Source organism: Rana temporaria, chromosome 4, assembly GCF_905171775.1.
Source record: "Rana temporaria chromosome 4, aRanTem1.1, whole genome shotgun sequence".
NCBI lineage: Eukaryota > Metazoa > Chordata > Amphibia > Anura > Ranidae > Rana > Rana temporaria.
The window spans coordinates 332,387,628-332,408,216 of record NC_053492.1 but is presented as its reverse complement, the minus strand read 5'-3'; the positions used below and the strand labels follow the sequence as shown (position 1 = coordinate 332,408,216).

General features: G+C 44.9%; 1 protein-coding gene across 2 annotated transcripts in view; it reads right to left on the bottom strand.

Moving 5' to 3' along the window:
- ARID4B (AT-rich interaction domain 4B) overlaps positions 1 to 20,589 on the bottom strand; it is an 897,525-nt gene that overhangs the window by 738,267 nt on the left and 138,669 nt on the right. For both annotated transcript variants that reach the window (XM_040350731.1, XM_040350732.1), the window contains exon 3: positions 12,760 to 12,870. In XM_040350731.1, the coding sequence (XP_040206665.1) occupies positions 12,760 to 12,870 (111 nt within the window). The remainder of the gene's footprint in view (positions 1 to 12,759; positions 12,871 to 20,589) is intronic.

The window sequence follows — 20,589 nt, the reverse complement described above, 5'->3', positions numbered from 1 at the left end:
TCATTTTGGCACGCTCCAGACGACAAGCCTCATTACACAGCCAATGGGCGGTAAATGGGCGGTCTCCCTATTGACGGAACTCTGGTTCCTCATCAATTTCAAGAAATCAATCCTGGATCCCTCTCAAGAGATGGAATTCCTGGGATTTCTAGTAGACACCAAACAGGCTATGCTTCTCTTGCCGAAGTCGAAACTGGCGCTGATTCGCAAGGAAATCAGAGCCACGTTACGCAAAGGCTTAGTATCCCTACGTGTGATCGCTCGCATAGTAGGCCTCTTGTCGGCCTCTATTCAAGCAATATTTCCGGCCCCCTTACACTATCGAGCTCTACAGAGACTCAAAACACTACATTTACGCCAGGGGCTATGCTACGCGGACGAAGTTCCGTTAGACACAGAAGCCATAGAGGAATTGCTATGGTGGCTTCGCCACGCAGTGGCATGGAATGGCAGGACGATTTTCAACTCCTACCCCGACGTGATCTTAGAATCCGATGCGAGTCGCCAAGGCTGGGGTGCCCGATGCGGACACCTTACCACCGGAGGGAAATGGTCCGCAGGAGAATCTCTCCTCCATATCAATGCCCTGGAACTTCTGGCAGCATATTTTGCGATCAGGAGTTTTCTCCCTCATACGGCCAACAAGTGCGTACTCTTACGCATGGACAACGTGGCAGCGGTGCAGTATATCAACCGCTTGGGAGGCACGAAATCCAAAGTTCTGGCGGACATTGCGTCCGAGTTTTGGCAATATTGTCTTTCCATAAATGCCACCCCAGTAGCGGAATACCTTCCCGGCATATCCAACACGGTTGCAGATTGGAACTCTCGCTACCTTACGGATTCCAGCGACTGGACGCTGGATCGTACGTTTTTTCTTGCATTACAAAACCTGTGGGGCCCTTTGCACACAGACCTCTTCGCTTCACGCCTCAACCGGCAGTTACCATGCTTTAACAGCTGGAGGCCGGATCCGGAGGCGACAGCAGTCGACGCGTTCCGACAATTCTGGACACGGGGGACGCACTATGCGTTCCCTCCATTCAACATGATCACCAGGACATTTCTCCAGGTGGCAAGTCAGATGGCGACAGTGGTGTTGGTCACCCCTTGGTGGCCGACACAACCATGGTTTCCCCTTCTCCTGGGAATGTCGATCGATTACCCTCGACTACTCCCCTTCTCTCATCACCCCCTGTCCAACGCAACCAAAGGTTGCCACCCACTAATACTGGACGGCAACCTTCCTCTCTTAGCGTGGTTGGTTTCGGGGTCGGAGACACCGATAACGATATTTCACAATCGGCTAGAGACCTCCTCGCCCTGGCCTGGGCCCCAGGGACTAGATCGGCATACAGATCTGCCTGGGCCCTATGGGTTTGTTGGTGTGATCGACGGCAAATTGATGCCGTTCATGCACCTGTGTCAGCCATAGTGAACTATCTGGCTGACTCTTATGAGACCGGTAAATCCTACAGTTCATTGAATGTCTATAGATCAGCCATTTCGGCTTATCATTGCCCTGTGGACACTTTGCCGGTAGGCAGGCACCCCTTGATATGTCGGCTCCTCCGGGGGGTGAAGTTCAAACGCCCCCCTCGGCCTAGATACCAATTTACATGGGATGTCAACAGGGTTCTGGAACTTTTCGCCAATTGGGAGGACAATGACGTCCTCTCGTTGAAAAATCTTTCGATCAAGCTCTCTACCCTTCTATGCCTGGTCTCCATCAAAAGAGTCTCAGATGTTAGGGCACTAGACATCTCCCGGCGTCAATTCTCGCCAGAAGGGGTACTTTTTTCCGTGGTTCGTAGGACGAAAACGGGAATTCATACGGTGTTCTATCCATTTTTTCCTGATCATCCACATATCTGTGTTGTTCGATGTCTGCAACAATACGAATCTAGGACTGCATCCCTGCGGTCACCTGATCATAACCAACTATTGATCTCATATGTGAAACCTCACCTCCCAGTGTCTTCGGCATCATTAGCCAGATGGGTGAGAACGGCCATGAAACTGTCCGGGATCGACGTATCGCTCTTTGGAGCTCACTCCTCCAGAGGTGCCATGGCTACCAAAGTGGTCACGTCAGGTGGTTCACTTTCGGACCTTTTACTGGCGGCAGATTGGTCATCAGAAACGACCTTTCGGCGATATTATTTCCGACCACAAGACCATGTCTCCACTTCTATACTTTAAGGATTGTATATTTGCATGTATGTATAATGTATGATAGCTTTAAACTTGCAAGATACGAAGCCTCCTGTCTGAAATATAATTCGGGATTTTCCTAGCTACCATGACGGAAAATCTGAGTTATATGATGACAGGAGGCAAGTATCTTCCCACCCTACCCACCCCTATCACGATACGTTTTCTCATTTCAGGTTATTGAAGGGTGGAGCCTAAGTCTACACGGACGGTAATGCAAAGTTCTGCAGTTCCCGAATGATGGGTATTATATTTTGTTCCAGTTGAACACAGTTCTGACGGTATAATAGCCGACCTGTTGAACGTTGAAGGGCCCAGTTGGCCGGTTTCCAGCATCGGAGGAGGAGTCCCCGATCAACGCGGAACGAAGTCCACGACGACAAGGTTACGTGATGTTAAAGAATCGCACAAAGAAAGAGGAGGAGGAGACCCAGACAGCCCTTTATATAGAGACTGTGGCCTAGGGGGAGGGGTCCCCGGGGCTGCTGGGTATTGTAGTTTTTGAAAGAAATTTTTCTACATTTTATTAAAGAAATAAATGTTATGTTTTCTGCTATGAGCATTAAAAAGGAAGATTAATGCAAGATACTTGCCTCCTGTCATCATATAACTCAGATTTTCCGTCATGGTAGCTAGGAAAATCCCGAATTATTAAGCGATAGCTAGGTGTTTAATTATGTACAGTTTAACTTACAGGTGTGCTTGACCCAATAGTAATCCAGGGAAGATACTGGAAGCCCTCAGGTAGGCCTATAAAAGAACAGCTGCTGTGGGGCTCATCCTCTTCCCCCTGGACCAGATCAACAGGCGAAGTGCTCCCTCCCCCCCCTCCCCAGACGCGCGTACCTATTATGTGGTATGGGTCACCCCGGTATCCGTTTTTTTTTTGTTGTTTAATAAATTGATGGTAACTGTCTGCCCGAGTTTAAGATAACTGGGTAGGATGCTGGTGTTTATTAAAAAAAAAATTAGTAAATGAGTTTAATAAATAAAGTGGTTTTGTTTATGATGTTTTAAAACCAATAAAGGTACCGCTGCCATTATATTTGCCAAAAAGATTGATTGGTGTATGTTTCTATTTATTAGTTAGAATAAGTTGGTAAGATGGGTGCTGGTGTGTGTGTGGCCTACAGTCTCATTCTATTTCCTGACCACGACACCTGTGTGAGAGCTGCAAGCAAGCTGAGCGGAACAGAGCGGGAGTGTCTTTTGGAATCGATGAAGACGGAGCTCCTGTCACCTGCATCCCTCCGGTATAAAGAAACCCTTACCGTATGCCTATATGATCTCTTGTCATAGAGATCCATATGTTCTGGTAAGGGGCCGCACAGCCCGGATTATTATATCCCTATTTCTGCATATTCAAGCTGTACTAAGTGTGGAGAATCTAGCCGCGTCTTTGAGGGGTCACTCAGCGCTCTCACTCATTATCAGTGGACTACATGTGTTTTAAAACACTTTGATAGCTTGTCCTAGTTGACTCATCCACTGTTCATTTATTTTATTTATTTTCTTGTCACTTTTGCTCAGTGTAATATTACTGTTGGAAAACCTGCTATCCTTTGAACAGTGATCGAGTGAACTTCCTTCACATTCAGTGGACTTCACACATTTGTTTGTTTTTTACATCATTTGGAAGATACACCACAATATACACTTAGGTGGATTCAGTAAGCAATTGCATCTGCGTAACCATAGTTACGCAGCGCAATTGCTTAGTTGCAACAGCGTAACGACTTTTCTGTATTCAGAAAGCTTGTTACACCGACTGCAGCCTAAGATATGACTGGCATAAGGCTCTTATGCCGTCGTATCTTAGGCTGCATTCTTACGATGGCCGCTAGGTGGCGTTCCCGTAGTGGTCAGTGTAGAGTATGCAAATTGCATACTAACGCTGATTCACAACCGTACGCGCGCCCTACGAAAATTACGTTGTTTGCGTAAGTGAATCGTGAATGGCGATGGACGCCATTTACGTTCACATTGAAGCAAATGACGTCCTTGCGACGTCATTTGCCGCAATGCACGTCGGGAAAGTTTCCCGACGGAGCATGCGCACTATGTTCGGCGCAGGAACGCGCCTAATTTAAATGATCCACGCCCCCTACGGGATCATTTAAATTACGCGCCCTTACGCCGGGCAGTTTTAAGGAGCGCCCGCGCAAATTACGTAGCTACTGCTTCATGAATGAAGCGTAGCGCAGGTAATTTACGGAGGCGCATCGTTAAAACGGTACGCTGCGCCTCTGTAAGAGGGCGCAATTCGTACCTGAATCCACCCCACTGTTTCCTTTATTTATTCACATTGGGGGTTGCGCTACATTTGTCCCTATTTTTCTTGTCTATTTCTGCCTAATTCAACAGTTTTTACAAATAGCAGCACCTTATCAGAGTTTTCTCTGTCCCATTATTATTTATCTAATTTAAACAACACCATGGCTAATTAGCAGGTGTTGTCCTGCCTATATTGGTAATTAACCCCTTGTTCTTTCAAAATTAGATTTTGTCTGGTTGTGTTTATTATTTTATTCAAAGGGAAGCGCAAATTCACCACCGCTTTATACATGACACAGCACCCTGCATCACTGCACCCCTTTTACATTACACAGCCACCTGCACCTCTGGATCCCTGCATGTTACACAGACCCCCTTCAGTGCAGACACCCCCTCAGTGCAGACACCCCCCCCTTAATGCAACCCCCCTCAGTGCAAATCCCCCCCCCCTCAGTGCAACCCGCCCCCTCAGTGCAAACCCCCTTGGTGCAACCCCCTAGTGCAAACACCCCCAGTGCAAACACCCCCCCTTAGTACAAACCCCCCCCCCTCAGTGCAAACCCCCCTTAGTGAAAACCCCCTCAGTGCAAACACCCCCCCCCTTCAGTGAAATCCCCCCAGGTGCAAACACCCCCCTTCCCATTCAGTACCTCAGATAATTGCAGGCAGCGCCACGGCACATGGACAGAAGGTCCCCTTGGCCCCTCCCCCTCTGTACACACAAACAGAGAGGAGGGGGCTGTGCCTGTGTGCCGACTCCCGAGCACCGCTAACAGCCCATGGCTGTGAGAGGAGGGGGTGGATGGTGCTGCGGTGTCACCCCGCAACCCCCCCTCCTCTTGTACCGCGGCGCTCCGATTCCGCGGCGCTCATCGCTGCAGTCGGGATGGTGTCCCCCCGCACCCCCCTAGCAACGCCTCTGCGGCCGCTGTTCCTCTTCTGAGGTAGCAGGCTCCTCCCTAGGGACTGGTGTTTCCCCTGCTAAGACTGAGAATGGATACTCAGGAGAATCCTCACAGTTAGAGGTTTCTGGAGTCGATGTTTCAGGCTCAGAAGAACCACCTACTGGGGAATCTGGGCAGTCCCAGAGTTCCCAGAACTTTAGAAAATCTCTTCCCACAATGGCGTCATGTGGCAGTTTGGGAACTAAACCCACCTGGTCACACAAGTTACAGAGGGAAGTTTCAAAGGAAACCGTAGTCACCGGATATTCTCGAGTGTCCCCATGTACACAAACTACAGCCATTTTCCTAGGATGTAAGGTTTTTCCCACCACTAGATCACTTTTCACTAAGGTGACCAGGCTACCTGAATCCAACATTCTATATAAAGGTTTCTCATTTCCCTTTTCTGCAGTGCATGTGGTTTCAAAAAGGGACTGTCGTCTCTCTGTCAGAAAGTCACACTGCATGGGTTCATCACCCGCTGGCAAACTGCTGCTACATGTCCCTCTTCCCGGCAACGGTAACAAATCAACCTTCTGATCAACCTTTTGATGGGTCTTCCAGGCCGCTCTCGCCAAACATTAGCAGTTGTCCCGATAATTCCTCTAGTTGCTCCTTGGTCCCTCTCTCCACCCCCATCCCTTGATGCAGTCTTACCTATAGGTGGGGAGGGTCTGGTCTTGGAGTGGAAAGTATGTGCGTCTCTGGTGAAAGAGGACAAATTCTCTGAAAAAAATGTAGTACTACAGCGCTACTACATCTATTTCCAAAGAAAAAATATATACCCAACAAAAAACTAAATGATACAGCTGCAGACACAAAGGGTGTACAAAACCAAAAGTGATAAATGAAATATAGGTGTTGCGCTAGTATTAACTTGTTCCTATAAGTACAACAGTGCAAGTGAGATCCCCAGGTACAAACCCTAATGATGGGACATCATAGCGTGCAGATAAATTAATTGACCAATAGTGAAATAACTCTATAAAGATGAGAACACATTGAGGTGCTAATTAATGCAAACAAAAAAACAGTCCCGTTTTACATCAGCATGAAACCTTCATAGAAAACAGCAACCTGCACAATCACTGAGATCTGTGGAGAGGAAAAAGCAATCCTGTGTTGTAAAGTGTTCAGTGCATGGATACTTCACCCCCTGGATCTCCTATTCATTCAGGGCAATTCAGCTCACATGGGGGAAAAGAAAACAGACATGGTGCAATAACGTTTAAACAGATGAAAGAAACTTGGCAATACAGCGATTGCACTCACGATACACCCGATCATAAAGAAGCTCAGCTGTAGAGTCAAAACGCCGCTCAGTGCTTGCGATCTCCTCAGTTGGACGAATCTACCGTTGATCGCGTCACTAGGCTCCTCCCCCATGCATTACGTCACTGGACACGTGACTTATTCATGGGTTGCCATGTGACCATGTCAGCTGTCTATTTATACAGGCTGGCGATGGAGGCAAGAGCGGAGGGTGAACCTATCACATCATTGTCAGCTGACTTCACAGTATATGACAAAAAATAGATGTGTACATTCGATACATATGACAAGCTTTTTAATCAAATAGTAGAAAAACATTTAAAAACACAGAATAAAAAACCTTATAAAAAAGCTTAAAAAACCTTAGTAAAGGCTCTCCATAGAGAAAGGTTAAATACATGTGTACACTGCCTCCAGTGGTACAAGCCATAAACACAGATCGAATATCCTGTTTGGCTAGAAACAATACACCTCACTCCCCAATATCCTCAATAATGATATTGTACTGAAAAATAAAATATATATAAAAACCAATTACTGGTACAAGGATCGTTCATATTTTGGGCAGTGTGGTATATGGTCCTCTATACAAAAAACTGTATACCAACAAGAAAAAAACATAAAACCACACTTCACACATGAAAAAAAATAATAGTGATAAACCACACTAATTAATACTAAGATAGTATATACTGCAAAGTAAAAAACATTTATAAAATATATTTAAAATGTAAATATTAATACTATCCAGGAATATTAGCCTATGCTTAGAAGTCCGCAATGAAGCAGTTGAGGTCAAACTCAATATTGAGGCCGTTCGGGGCCAGGGTGACCATCTCGTGTATCCACCGAGATTCACACTTACTTAGCTCCCTTACTCTGTGACTCCCCCTCCAGTGGGGTGTATATTTGTCAATGGCCCAAAATTTGAGTCCTTTTGGGTCTTTTTGGTGGCACTGTTCAAAGTGTCGTGAGACATTGTGCTCCGGGAAGCCCTTCTCAATGTTTTGTATATGCTCCCTTATACGCTTCCACATCGGTCTTTTGGTACATCCCACGTACTGCAACGAACATGGGCACTGGAGCACATATACAACTCCCTCAGTTCTGCATGTTATTACGTTTTTGATTTTATATTCTTTTTTAGTTACATTAGATGAAAAACTGGAGTGATTGTGTAGGTTGCTGTTTGCTATGAAGGTTTCATGCTGATGTAAAACGGGACTGTTTTTTTGTTTGCATTAATTAGCACCTCACTGTGTTCTCATCTTTATAGAGTTATTTCACTATTGGTCAATTAATTTATCTGCACGCTATGATGCCCCATCATTAGGGTTTGTACCTGGGGATCTCACTTGCACTATTGTACTTATAGGAACAAGTTAATACTAGCGCAACACCTATATTTCATTTAGGACAAATTCTCTGTTAGATACCTTTCGACCAGGTCTACAAGTTTGTCTGCGGTTTCCGGACCACCATAGTTCACCCATTTCTGCAGGGTGTTAGGAAGAGATCTAAGAAATTCGTCAATGACTACTCGCTCCAAAATTTTTGGTCCGGCTGCAGCCATTTCTTAGCCAAATGGATGAGGTCATACATCTGCGACCGAGGTGGCTTCTTCAGCTGATAACTCCAATTGTGGACCCGCTGAGCACGGACATCCAGGGTTACACCAAAATGTGCCAATATTTCCTCTTTTAACCAATCATAGTTTTTTGCGTCTGCAAGCACCAAATCAAATAATGCCTTTTGGGCTTCTGCAGATAATAGGGGGGCCACTAGTCCAGCCCACTGTTCTTTAGGCCAACTCTCTCTTTCCGCTGCTCTTTCAAACGTGGTCAGAAACATCTCCGGGTCCTCACTTGCAGTCATCTTTGGCAATAAGTGTCTTACCCGAAAAGTCGGTATGTTACTGGCCTGACTCCCAGCTTTGGTCTGCTGTCTCTGAAGCTGTGTCACGATGGCATCCATTTGCCGCTGGTGTCTCTGTTCCAAGCCTGCAATGCTCTCTTGGTGAGCCTGTTGTTGAGCTGCAATGCTCTCTTGGTGAGCCTGTTTAGCTGCAAGGCTCTCTTGGTGAGCCTGTTGTTGAGCTGCAAGGCTCTCTTGGTGAACCTGTTGTTGAGCTGCGTGAGCCTGTTGTTGAGCTGCAATACTCCGCTGCAAACCTGCATTCGTTATGCTGTTGATTTGCATTTGCTATAGCCAGCTGTTTCAGTATCTCCTCAAAAGTTTACTTTAACTGCCCGCATTCTCCACCATGTGTAAGGGATTAGCTCGGTAGCGGGGGTGTGTGACCCCCTGGATGGGTTCACTACACACTGAACGATACAGAGAAACAGCCGAAGACGGTTGAAAACAAAGAATTTGGTTTATTCTTCCATCTTGCTGGAAACAATTGCAAGCATCCAAACAGCATAAACAAGGAACCTATCTATGGAGTCTGGCACAGCCTACTGCTGAGCAGACACTGCTGGTCATACAGCAGAAAAACAAATAATTTTTTTGATTTTTATCACACAGAAAAATCAACCGCACCTCACCTCTTCAGAAGTATTTCTGTTCACTGCTCTCCTTCACTCAAAAGCCTCAGGATGCAGCAATCAGTAGTAATCCTCTGGATTACTTATAGAGGCCTTAATTGCCTCATTCTGAACAGCTGAAGTTTTCCAACGCCCTTAAATCTTTCTGGCTGCTTCTGCAGCCGACACCTGATAATAATTGGTATATTGTCTAAACAAGGCAGAAATGTATCAATGTGACAACACCAACAGATTTACCTGACTTCCTGTCACAGTATAAAAACGTATGGTGTCGAAAACATTAGAAACAAGTACAGGGAAGACCATTCTTGCGTCTATGGATTTGCTTTGTGTGCTACACACTGTTGGGTTGTATATAGCCAGGAACAATCCAAATTACAAGAAAATCCTATTTTACCTTATCCTTGTCGTAGGGCCCATTAGGGTCCAGGCTTCACCTGTCACAGTGGGCATACACCAAAGGGGTCTGGGAAACAGATGGACCATGGCCCTAAACCTGTATAGCACCCTGCAGCTACACACCAAGGTGAGCTCCTATCACAGGATCCAGGGCCTGAAGCAACATTATGGGCTGGCCCCACACAGTGAGGTCTGGGTACAGTCCCCAAGGTAAATACTGCAGGTTACCTATCCAGAAACTGCTTTTTAGCCTAGGGTAATAGGCATTCAGATCTTGAGAAGATGGCTGAAAAGGAAAACCAACCTCAAAAGGAGAATATGTCTGTCACCAAGGGACACTAGCAAAATACTAGAGTCTCATGGAGTGGGTGAGGTTATATGTACATGCACTAGGGATGGCCCCTAGTAAAGTTTTTTGCCAGTGCCCAAGCATTTAAAGGTAGCCAGCATATAACCCATGGTCTGTAAATGCAAATCCTGTTTCCTTTACTATACGGTTAAGATTATTTCAAGATTTTCAGGCAACAAAACAATGTTCTCAATTTCAGGAGGCACCAAACATACAGCATAGAACACAGGCTTTTTTGAACACCCTATATATTTTGTCTATTGCTCAATATCCAGTCTTTATTTGCATGGGGTGTCCCTGCTGCTCTCCTGCCCTCACTGAATGAACTTGACTATCCAAACACACACAATGTCCTCAATTCAGTGAATAAAACCTTGGTTACCAAACTACAGGGGGAGGAATGTGACCAAACTTTGAAAAACCCCTTTACAGGCCTGCAGAAAAAGACTGTGGTGGCAGCCTCATTTTGTGCACAAGGTCAATTTTCTTTATACAATCTTTATTTAACCACTTCCATACAGGTCACTTATACACCTTCCCGCCCAGACCAATTTTTAGCTTTCAGTGCTGTTGCACTTTGAATGACAATTGCGCGGTCATGCTACACTGTACCAAAACTAAATTTTTATCATTTTGTACCCACAAATAGAGCTTTCTTTTGGTGGTATTTGATCACCTCTGGGATATTTATTTTCTGCAATTTTTTTTTAAAATTACCGAAAATTTTGAGAAAAAAAGTTTTCTTTTTGTTTCTGTTATAAAACATTGTAAATAAGTACGTTTTCTCCTTCACTGATGGGCACTGATGGTACTGCACTGACGGGCACTGATAAGGCGGCACCGATGGGCACCGAAGAGGTGGCACTGATGTGGTGGCATTGATGGGCACTAATATGCTGCACTGATGGGCGGCACGGATGGGCACTGATAGGCAGCACGGATAGGCGGCATGGATGGGCTTGGATAGGCGGCACAGATGGGCACGGATAGGTGGCACAGATGGGCACAGATAGGCGGCACAGATGGGCACAGATAGGCGGCACGGCTGGGCATGGATAGGCGGCACGGATGGGCACGGATAGGCGGCACGGATGGGCACGGATAGGCGGCACGGATGGGCACTGATAGGCGGCATGGATGGGCACTGATAGGCGGCATGGATGGGCACTGATAGGCGGCATGGTTGGGCACTGATAGGTGGCACGGATGGGCATAGATGGGCACTATCGTATGTGTTGTACTAATGGATGCCAATCAGTGCCAAAGTGATGCCCATTGTGGGCACTGATTGGCATCCATTGCGGCACTAATTGGCATCCATTTTTTGTGTCCTCCTCATCCCTGGTGGTCTAGGGTGGCATACTTTTTTTTTTTTTTTATCCCTGGTGGTCTAGTGGCCATCCCTGGTGGTCCAGTGGGCATCCCTGGTGGTCCAGTGGGCATCCTTGGGGGGGCTGTGCTGATAATCGATCAGCACAAACCCCCCCTGTCACAGGAGCAGCCGATCGGCTCTCCTCTACTCGCGTCTGACAGATGCGAGTGAGGAAAAGCCGATTACCGGCTTTTCCTATTTACATCACGATCAGCCTTGATTGGACACGGCTGATCACGTGGTAAAGAGTCTCCGTGAGAGACTCTTTACTTTGATCGGTGTTGCGGAGTGTTAGACTGACACCCTGCAACAACGATCGCCATGATACGCGCCCCCGGGGGCGCGCATCGGCTCAGAATCCTGAGGACGTCATATGACGTCCAGTCAGGATTCTACAACCACTTTGCTGACGTCAATTTGTCATTGGCGGGCGGCAAGTGGTTAAGGTAAGCAGATTGTACAAAATATTATGGCATTACAAATGTCAACTGCAAGGTCAATTTTCTTTAATCACTTCTATTTTTTACACCTTTTTACCCCCTATGGACCAGACCATCTGATGATACAGAATTGATACATATAAAAAAAATTGGGGGCTAAATGGGGCTTTCTTAAGCCTCTCTGATCAGTTTTCTGTTGTCTTTTCATTAATTTTGCAGGGATGTCCAGTTCTGTGTTCCATGGTATATCTAATGCATTGGAATTTTTTTTGTACTCTTCTCCTGACATCTTTTAACTATGAGATCCCTCTGATGCTTTCGAATCTCTCTTTGGACCATGGCTTTTGCTGTGGGACCTATTGGAACAGCCACTAGAACAACTGAACTTTATTTGGGGTTAATCAGAGGCACTTTAAATGATGGCAGGTGTGTACTGACTCCTATTTAACACAAGTTTGAATGTGATTGCTTAATTTTGAACACAGCTACATCCCTAGTTATAAGGCGATGTGCACACTTATGCAACCACATTATTTTATTTTTTTACTTCCCACCGCCACCCCTTACCACCTAAAAGATTTCAGTTTGTTTTTCAATTGAGTTGTACAGTTACATTAACCACTTAATGACCCGCCCATAGACAAATGACACCGGTTCCTCTCTCCCCTCTCTGTACTCTGGATCCAGACTTGGATGATTCTTGGCACAACAGACTGATCTGCAAGGCTATATTAGGTGAGTCAAAAAGCTAAAAAAAAAATGTAATACATATTTCTCTGATCAAACACATTGTTAATTTTAATCTGTAAAAAACATTTTCTGCAAAAACACAGGCTAATTATTGACTCAAGCTTTCAAATGTCTAAATTTGGGTCTGAAAAATAATAATTTCCTATCTTTTGTGGCACATCAATGATGCAATAAAGTGTAAAATTTATTTGAGGCCTACCTTAACTTTGATCAGCCTTTTTGTGGACTTTATCTTGGCTTCACAGAAAGCACCTCTGTATTTAGCACTTACATCTGTACCAACCGACAGGAAAGGGGGCTCATCTACAGACTGACAAATAACATTAAGAAAAAAAAATGAATAGTCAAAAAATTATTGTTACAAAGCTTCAACATTAGTATATAATAAAGCTGAATAAGATAACACAAAAAATATCAGCATAGCACTATATAGTGTTTCTCTTTAAGGCCGCGTACACGCGATAGGATCGCCAGAGGAGAATGGTCTGAAGGACCGTTTCCATCAGTCCAAACCGTTCCTGTGTAGTAAGTTATTTAACCATCGGTCAAAAAAATGAGAACTTGCTTTAAAATTTAACCGATGGACGCCTAACCGATCGGTCAAAACCGTTAGTACGCACGACCATCGGTTAGAAATCCACGCATGCTCAGACTAAATGAGGGGACGGGAGCGCTCGTTCTTGTAAAACTTGCGTTCGTTTTTGAGATGGCACATTCTACATTTTTTAAATTAGTTTCTCGTTTATTGCATCGCATTTTTTTTTCTTCATTCTATTGCTAGAATTAACATGTTGTTTTGCTGATGCTATTTAGACAGAGTTCTCCCATACTGACTGACTTCTTTTATTTTTTGCTTGTGATCTCCTTTTTTTTTTTTTTTAGCAAGCCAGATCTCCAAAATAGTTTTTTGGACTCCACATATTTTGTAAAAAAAATTTGATTTTAATTTTTTCTCAAGTTATCACACCAATGTTTTTTTTTTTTTTTTTTTTTTTTTGAGAAATGTAATTTTTTTTTTTTCTCAAGTCATCACAACAATGTTTTTTTTTGTTTTTCTTTTGAGAAATTTCTTTTTTTTTTTTTTTCTTAAGTTATCACACCAATGTTTTTTTTTCTTTGGAGAAATGTCATTTATTTTGTTTTTCTCAAGTTATCACAAAAATGTTTTTGTTTCACCCCCCCTCAAGGAGGTTATGTCCTTTGTTAATTACACATTGTATTTCGGAAATGTTTGATGGCTATTCACCAGAAAAACACAATAGACAAGTATTTAACTTAAATTAAATCTCCATTTATTCTGGCAATCCAAAAAAATAAACATGAAGGGCAACACTTGCCCAATCAACCAAATATCTGCAGACTTTGGACACCAAAGGCACATTCCACCATGATCAACAACAAAAGCAACAACATCAGGAGTCACAATGTGCTCCCTAAATCCCAGAAATCAGAAGCAGCAGCAGTTCATATATGAACCCAAGCTGTGGTACTACAACAACCTCAGTTTGGGGCCAAATCAGCTTGAAGCCAGGGAATCACTTTCTGGTCTTCCCTTCCCTCCACGCTTCCCTGCAGCGTTCCTTCCATGGCTCCCTCCACGGCCCCTTGCAGGTGGTGACAATGTGGCAGCAGGAGGAGGAGCCTGTGGTCACAGTCAGCAGGCCCCTTCTTCCCTTATATATCACAGATGCCATCAGGTCTTGGGCCAGGCCCAGTTGTCCCTCCTCCAATGTTTGGAGCGTGTGCGCCAGGTAGGAGCTGTAGCTCTCAACTGGGTTAAGGGGGCCCTCATGATCTCTGATGCCTCCCTGATGACCCGCAGGGACTCCTCCTCCAGCTGGGTCATGCGCCTCCTTTTTCTAGGTGGGCGCATCTGGAGGGGAGGCACCTGTGATATAGTGCTGCCGCTGGGCCTGGGCACCTGCTGACTGCCACTCGGCCCAGCCTCCTCCTGTCTGCCACTCACCCCTTCCTCCTCCTGGCTGACACCTTCCGGAGCTGCCTCCTCCTGGCTGATCTCTTCCTGTGTAGAAAAAAGGAACATGGTTTTAGTTTTTGCAAAATCAATCACACACATTTTCAAGCTCTTGACTGTTTTTAAAAAAAAAATTGAACAGACTCTCATTCTGACCCCTGCAGTTGGCATCCCTGACACAATTCTTTCTGCCCCCGACTTTTGTTTGTGTTTCTAAGCTTTCCTTTTGGTTACAAAATCATCTCATTAAACCAACAATAATTTTCAGCCAAAAAATATGTTGTAAACTACTATACCTCACTGAAGATGAGCATATCTGGCTCCTCGATGTCAGCCAGCTCCTCGGCACACTCTGCAGGGGTGGGGGGAACCGTGGAAGGCACGCTGGAAGGAAGGGTGGAGGGAAGGGTGGAAGGAAGACTTGAAAGTGATTCCCGGGCTTCAATTTGATCATCCAGAAACCTGAGGTGTTTGTAGTACCACAGCTTGGGCTCCTGTACTTCATCTGCTGCTGCTCCTGACCTCCTAAAAGCACTCACTTGGATATATTGCTTCCTGTAGGTGTTGCTGATGTTGTTGATTTTGTTCTTGATCACGGTGGAAGTGACCTCTGGTATCCATGTCTGCATATATTTGACAAATTGGACAAGTGTTGCCCTTCTGACATTGTTATTTTAATATGATGGGCTTCTGAGGTCCCATAAACAGCTGAGCTCCCTGTACTTGTCGATGAATCTCAACAGGTTGTCTGGGTTGTTCAATTGTTGCATTTTGAAATATTTTCTAGAATAGAAAACCACAAACATATAAACACTAGGTCAGCTTTTACATCGACAGAATCTAAGCACAATCTTTTAAATTTCAAACACAGTGTCTCCTGCTGGCACTAAAATGCTGCCCAGCTCTGCCCCATTGTTGTGTAAAATGATGATTTACCTGCAGACCCTGTATTTACATTTCACTAAATAAGTGGCATAAAATCATGCAAAAGTAATGAGAGCATTCATCAAGGCACCATTCATGTGTAGATATCATGCCCCTCAGCATTGATGAGATGATACAATGCTTAATTACCCCTGTCCAACAATCTCATTCATTGCCTGATCAGATACACAGTAAAATAAAGAGGTTTTGCAGTCTCACATATATATATTGGAGATGTCTCCGAGCAGATGGAGAGCAAAATTGCATGGGGGCCCCAAGATTAAAAATTGCTCAAGGGTCCAATCAACATATAAACCCCCCATATCATGACTCAAGTCTATAGGCCTCTGCTGGGCCCATTTTCAGATTTACCCTAGTCTCTGCCGTTTGTCACTTCCGCTCGTCCAGACTCCACGTAACCAATGTAGTCACGTCGTTCTCCTTATATACCCCGCAAATGCGTGAAACGCCGCCCTCTTCGCCCGCCCATGACTGACCTTTTTCTCTATTCCACGCCCCTAATTAGTGTGAAACGAAAAGATGGCAGTGTCACAGATGCGTGGTATACCCTGTCCAGACGAGGAAAGCCCCGGAGGCGGGAACGTCACAATCCAGGCCCAGACGCTACAAAGCCACAAATATGTCACTTGAAGAGATGGTGGAGATGGTGACATACTACGGAGGAAAGATATGATGGAGATCATGGCCCCATACCACACCCTAATCGGAGGAAGGCCCAAATAATGGACAAAGTGTCGAGGAGACTTTATGAGTATTTTGGGGTCAGGAGGTCCAAGGAGCAGCTCCAAAAATGGTGGTCTGACTTGAAATTGCGGGAGCCAGAGCAATATAGGAAGATCAAGAAAATTATTGACAAAAGTAGGTAATTTTCATGTGTTTGGTGCAATTGTCTTTATTATTTTTGGCCATGTTATGTGCTTGTTTGGCCTGGTTGTACTTTTGAACATGGCAAATTTCTGTTTAGAAGTTGGCAAAGTGTAGTATTTTCCATTCGCAGTAAACATCGTTCCTCCAAAATCCGATGTTTTCCGCAGATCCAGGAAAAGCACACGTGGTCATGCCTATTTGGCGTAAACCAACATTTATAAACATTGTTGTCAAGATGATATGTTTGTTCAACCATCTGGACTCAGGAGCACTGTGTGTCCCCCATAACTAGCATTTGTATTAGGGTCTCCCACAAATGATACTTTGGGGGTGCATCGATGTGAGTTACTTTGTCAAAAAGCGTCAGTAGTCCAGCTTGGGGTAACTCAGAAAAACAAAGGTGATGTTTTTAGGAAGGATCCCAAACAGACAATTGTACCCCACTTCTAAGCAATGTTTGCTATTTCTTCCCTCCAATATCTGTGTGCTGAGTATACCTTTTGTTTCATTTTATTAGGGGAAAGAAGAGGACACCATTCTGAGGAGGCAAGGAGACACAGACCAGAAAAAGCCCACCAACCTCAGCATGTGGAGGAGGTGGATGTGGAAGAAGGAGTTGTGGAAGAAAGAGAGGTGGAAGAGAGAGAGGTGGAAGAAGGAGAGGTGGAAGAAGGAGAGATGGAAGAAGGAGGTGTGGAAGATGGAGAGGTGGAGATTATCAGCACAACAGGTCAGTGTCTGTCACCCCAGCTTCACAGGGAAAAATAGATGTAGGTAGGCCTGCACATTTCTAATAAACGCTTTTGTATTTTTTTAGGGGATGAACATGGTGGTATCCGAGCATCTGCTAGGACACCTTTCTCCAGTGCTAGTGCTAAAATCGTGATCCAAGAAATCATGGAATGCAGTAGTGAAATGGACATTATGAGGAAGAGGATGAATGTCATAGAACAAAAATATAAAAACATCATTGACATGATGGGCCATATAGTAGACTGACCCCCCCCCCCCCCAAAAAAAAAGTTTTGGAGGTTGTGTGTTGCGCCAAGTTTGGATTTGGGTAATCCACAAGCCAAAATTTGAAGATGCACACAGTGTGTCAACATGTGCTATCTGCCATCACAGGATATCTATATGTCTGTGCTTTGTGGGTGCAACCCCTTCCTCGCTACTCAATTAGGTGAGAGGAAGGGTTTGCACCCCCAAAACACATCCATTGATCACCCATGATGGCAGATTGCACATGTTGACATTTGGCTTGTTCAGGGGTGACATCAATTTGGGGGATACCTGAAAATTACAAAAAACGCACAAGTTGTGCACAGAATAAAACCCCCAAAAAATACATTTGTGTGGCTTCTTCTTTCTATACTCAATACCAGTTTGTACATTTAAAAAAGGGAGTGATTACTGTGCAATTGTGGTTATTTACTAAAACAGAGAAATACATTTGGCACTACAAGTGCACTAGTTGGAGAACCACGGAGACAGAAAAAAGAAACCAAAGCAAGAATGACAAACAGCTGTAATTCCAATGGTCAAATTATTTAATAATTAAATATTTCTTTCTTTTGTGGGCCGAATATGGTCTGGCATAGCAATGGCCCCCCTACCCACGAAGTACTCAACATATTTGTTGCGTGCCTCACGAGCAGATTGGGGGGCTAAGCCAGTTCGCCCAGTGTCCAGGCCAAGAAAGGTATCTGAGGGTAGTCCTGCCTCAGGACCAATGTTGGTTAGGTACGTCTGGGAGTGCTTGCGTAATATTTTTTTGCAAAAACAACAGTGTTCAGTTTATATTCCACCAGGTGTATGGCTGTCTGGAACAGGCGGAACCGGCTGGCGAGTATCCCAAAGGCATTCTCGACGTCAATAAGTCTCTGCTTGGCCGTGATGGCTTGGCGCATCACAGTGTCTTGCCTCGTGATATAGGGGGACAGAAGATCCAATAGACGTGGAAAACGGGGTCCGCCATACGGAGAAAGTTCCTGAAGTCCTCAGGATTATTCTCCTGGATTTCCCTAAGCGGAGGCATATGAGAGAATTGATCACACTGGCGCAACCAATTCTTGGCCCATGAACTCCTCCTCACCCTGTTCCCAGCCACAGATCGAGCAACATTATGAACTGCAGAAGACAGCCTATACGCAGCATGAACTCGAGCATGAGAACGCGCCTCCAACATGGCTTCAAACCGGTCGGCTGGTCAGAACGCACTTGAAACAGAAAGCACCCCAAACACAGAAAGACCTGTAAAGAACGCACTTGAAAAAACAGATACGAGCGGACAGGAAGGCTCTGCAAAACAGAAACGACCTGACCGCAAGCACTGAATGCCAAATACGAACCCACAAGAACAAACTGAACCCGAGAATACGATCTGCAAAGCACGGAGACTAAAAAGCGTGAATTGGCTCTAACCAAACTTTCACTATTACGCGGTAACACGGAATCAGCAAAAGCAGAGGCAAGGGGGGCGCCCAAGGCTTTGGCCTTTCCCTTTATAGTGACGTCGTACATGGTTTCTGGCACGATCGGTTATTTAATCTATGGTGTGTAGGCGCGACGGACCATCAGTCAGCTTCATCGGTTAACTTAAGACAACTGTCCTTCAGTCAGTTTTCATCGGATGGACTGATCGTGTGTACGCGGCCTTACTCTTTGGAAGTGGTGTTCAACTTTGGTGAATATTGACATACTTGAAGGGCTGTACAATAGCTTAATTTTTTATAAATTGCTATTATTTAGGATGCTGTTAACTAGACATCAAGATTCAAGTGTTATTTGTTTGGACAAGCTATGCTCTTTAGGAAGTTCTCCCCATCCCTTTTCCTTAATGTTACATTGCAATGCATGCACGAAAAAAATAATCTGTTTGCGTAAAATATTGTATCATCATCATAAGATCAAGTTGAATGTGCACAGAAACCATCATAAAGGTGATATTTTTACAGGACTGTCATTGTTAAAAATGCAAGGCATCATATGAGCTGGCTGCAGGCGAGAGTGAAAGAAGTGGTGGACTGGAGAGAACATATGGGATAGGAGCAAGCACCTGCCATTCAAATTGCTAGAGCCGCCCCTCAAGCCAGTAGAAGTAATAAAACGGGCAACCTCCAGAGAAGAAGAAAGTGAATAGCTTTTACAGAGGACCTGGCAGGGCATGTGCAATGAAAGTGGCAAGTAGCAGCCAGAGGACCGGCTGCTATATCTTTGCCACTAACAGTAAGCAAGCCCATGAAAATCAAGGAACAAGCAGGTACAGTATATACTAATAGGAAAAAAAATGATTGCGACAAGCTCACTGGCCATAGCTCAAGGAACCCTAGCAATCTCTAGAGCAACCATAGATGAGAATGGCTGCTCTAGGCTGAAAACCAAACACAATTTAAATCCAAATTTGGGTGTTCATATCTACATTCATCTAATCAAGTCAAGGCAATTGATTTGCAAAAAAAAAAAATTGACTACAAAAAAAAAAACACAAGGCATTGATTGGTTCAATGCAGAAATTTACTGAAAATGGTTAAACTTTTTATCTGGGTACAGACCCAACCAAATACCTGCTGCACCTCTCTGATTTCCCTTAACACAGATATAAAAGCTCTATGCATGAAGATAAAGCCTTCTGTGTGCAGCAGCCCCCCCCCCCCCAAAATACTTACCTGAGATCTCTCTCTGTCCAGCGATGTCAACGAGTCCCTCCTGTCCAAGAATCTCCTTCCTGATTGGCTGAGACAAACCAGCGGCACCATTGGCTCCCGCTGCTGTCAAGCACCAGAATTTAAGGAATAATTCCCTATGAAGCAAACCTTACACTTCATAGGATTTCTGGACAGTCCTTGACTATGGTAGCTGCCTTGCTACATCCATGCCAGTGGATAAACACACCTCACCAGTGAACCTCTACAACTATTTGTTAAATTATACAGGCGGTCCCCGGGTTGCAATCAAGATAGGGGGCCAGATTCACGTACCTCGGCGCATCTTTATGCCGGCGTAGCGCATCGAAGATGCACTACGCCGACGAAACTTTGAGAGGCAAGCAGCATATTCTGAAAGCAAATGCGCGCTGCGTTGCGCCGGCGTAACTTAAATTAGACAGCGTAAGCCAACGTAATTCAAAGTGGGAAGGAAGTGGGCGTGATCCATTTAAATGAAGCGTGACCCAATGCAAATGAAGGGCCGAACGAACGACACATGCGCACAACTACGCCTATCGTATCCCCCGAGATAAGCCGG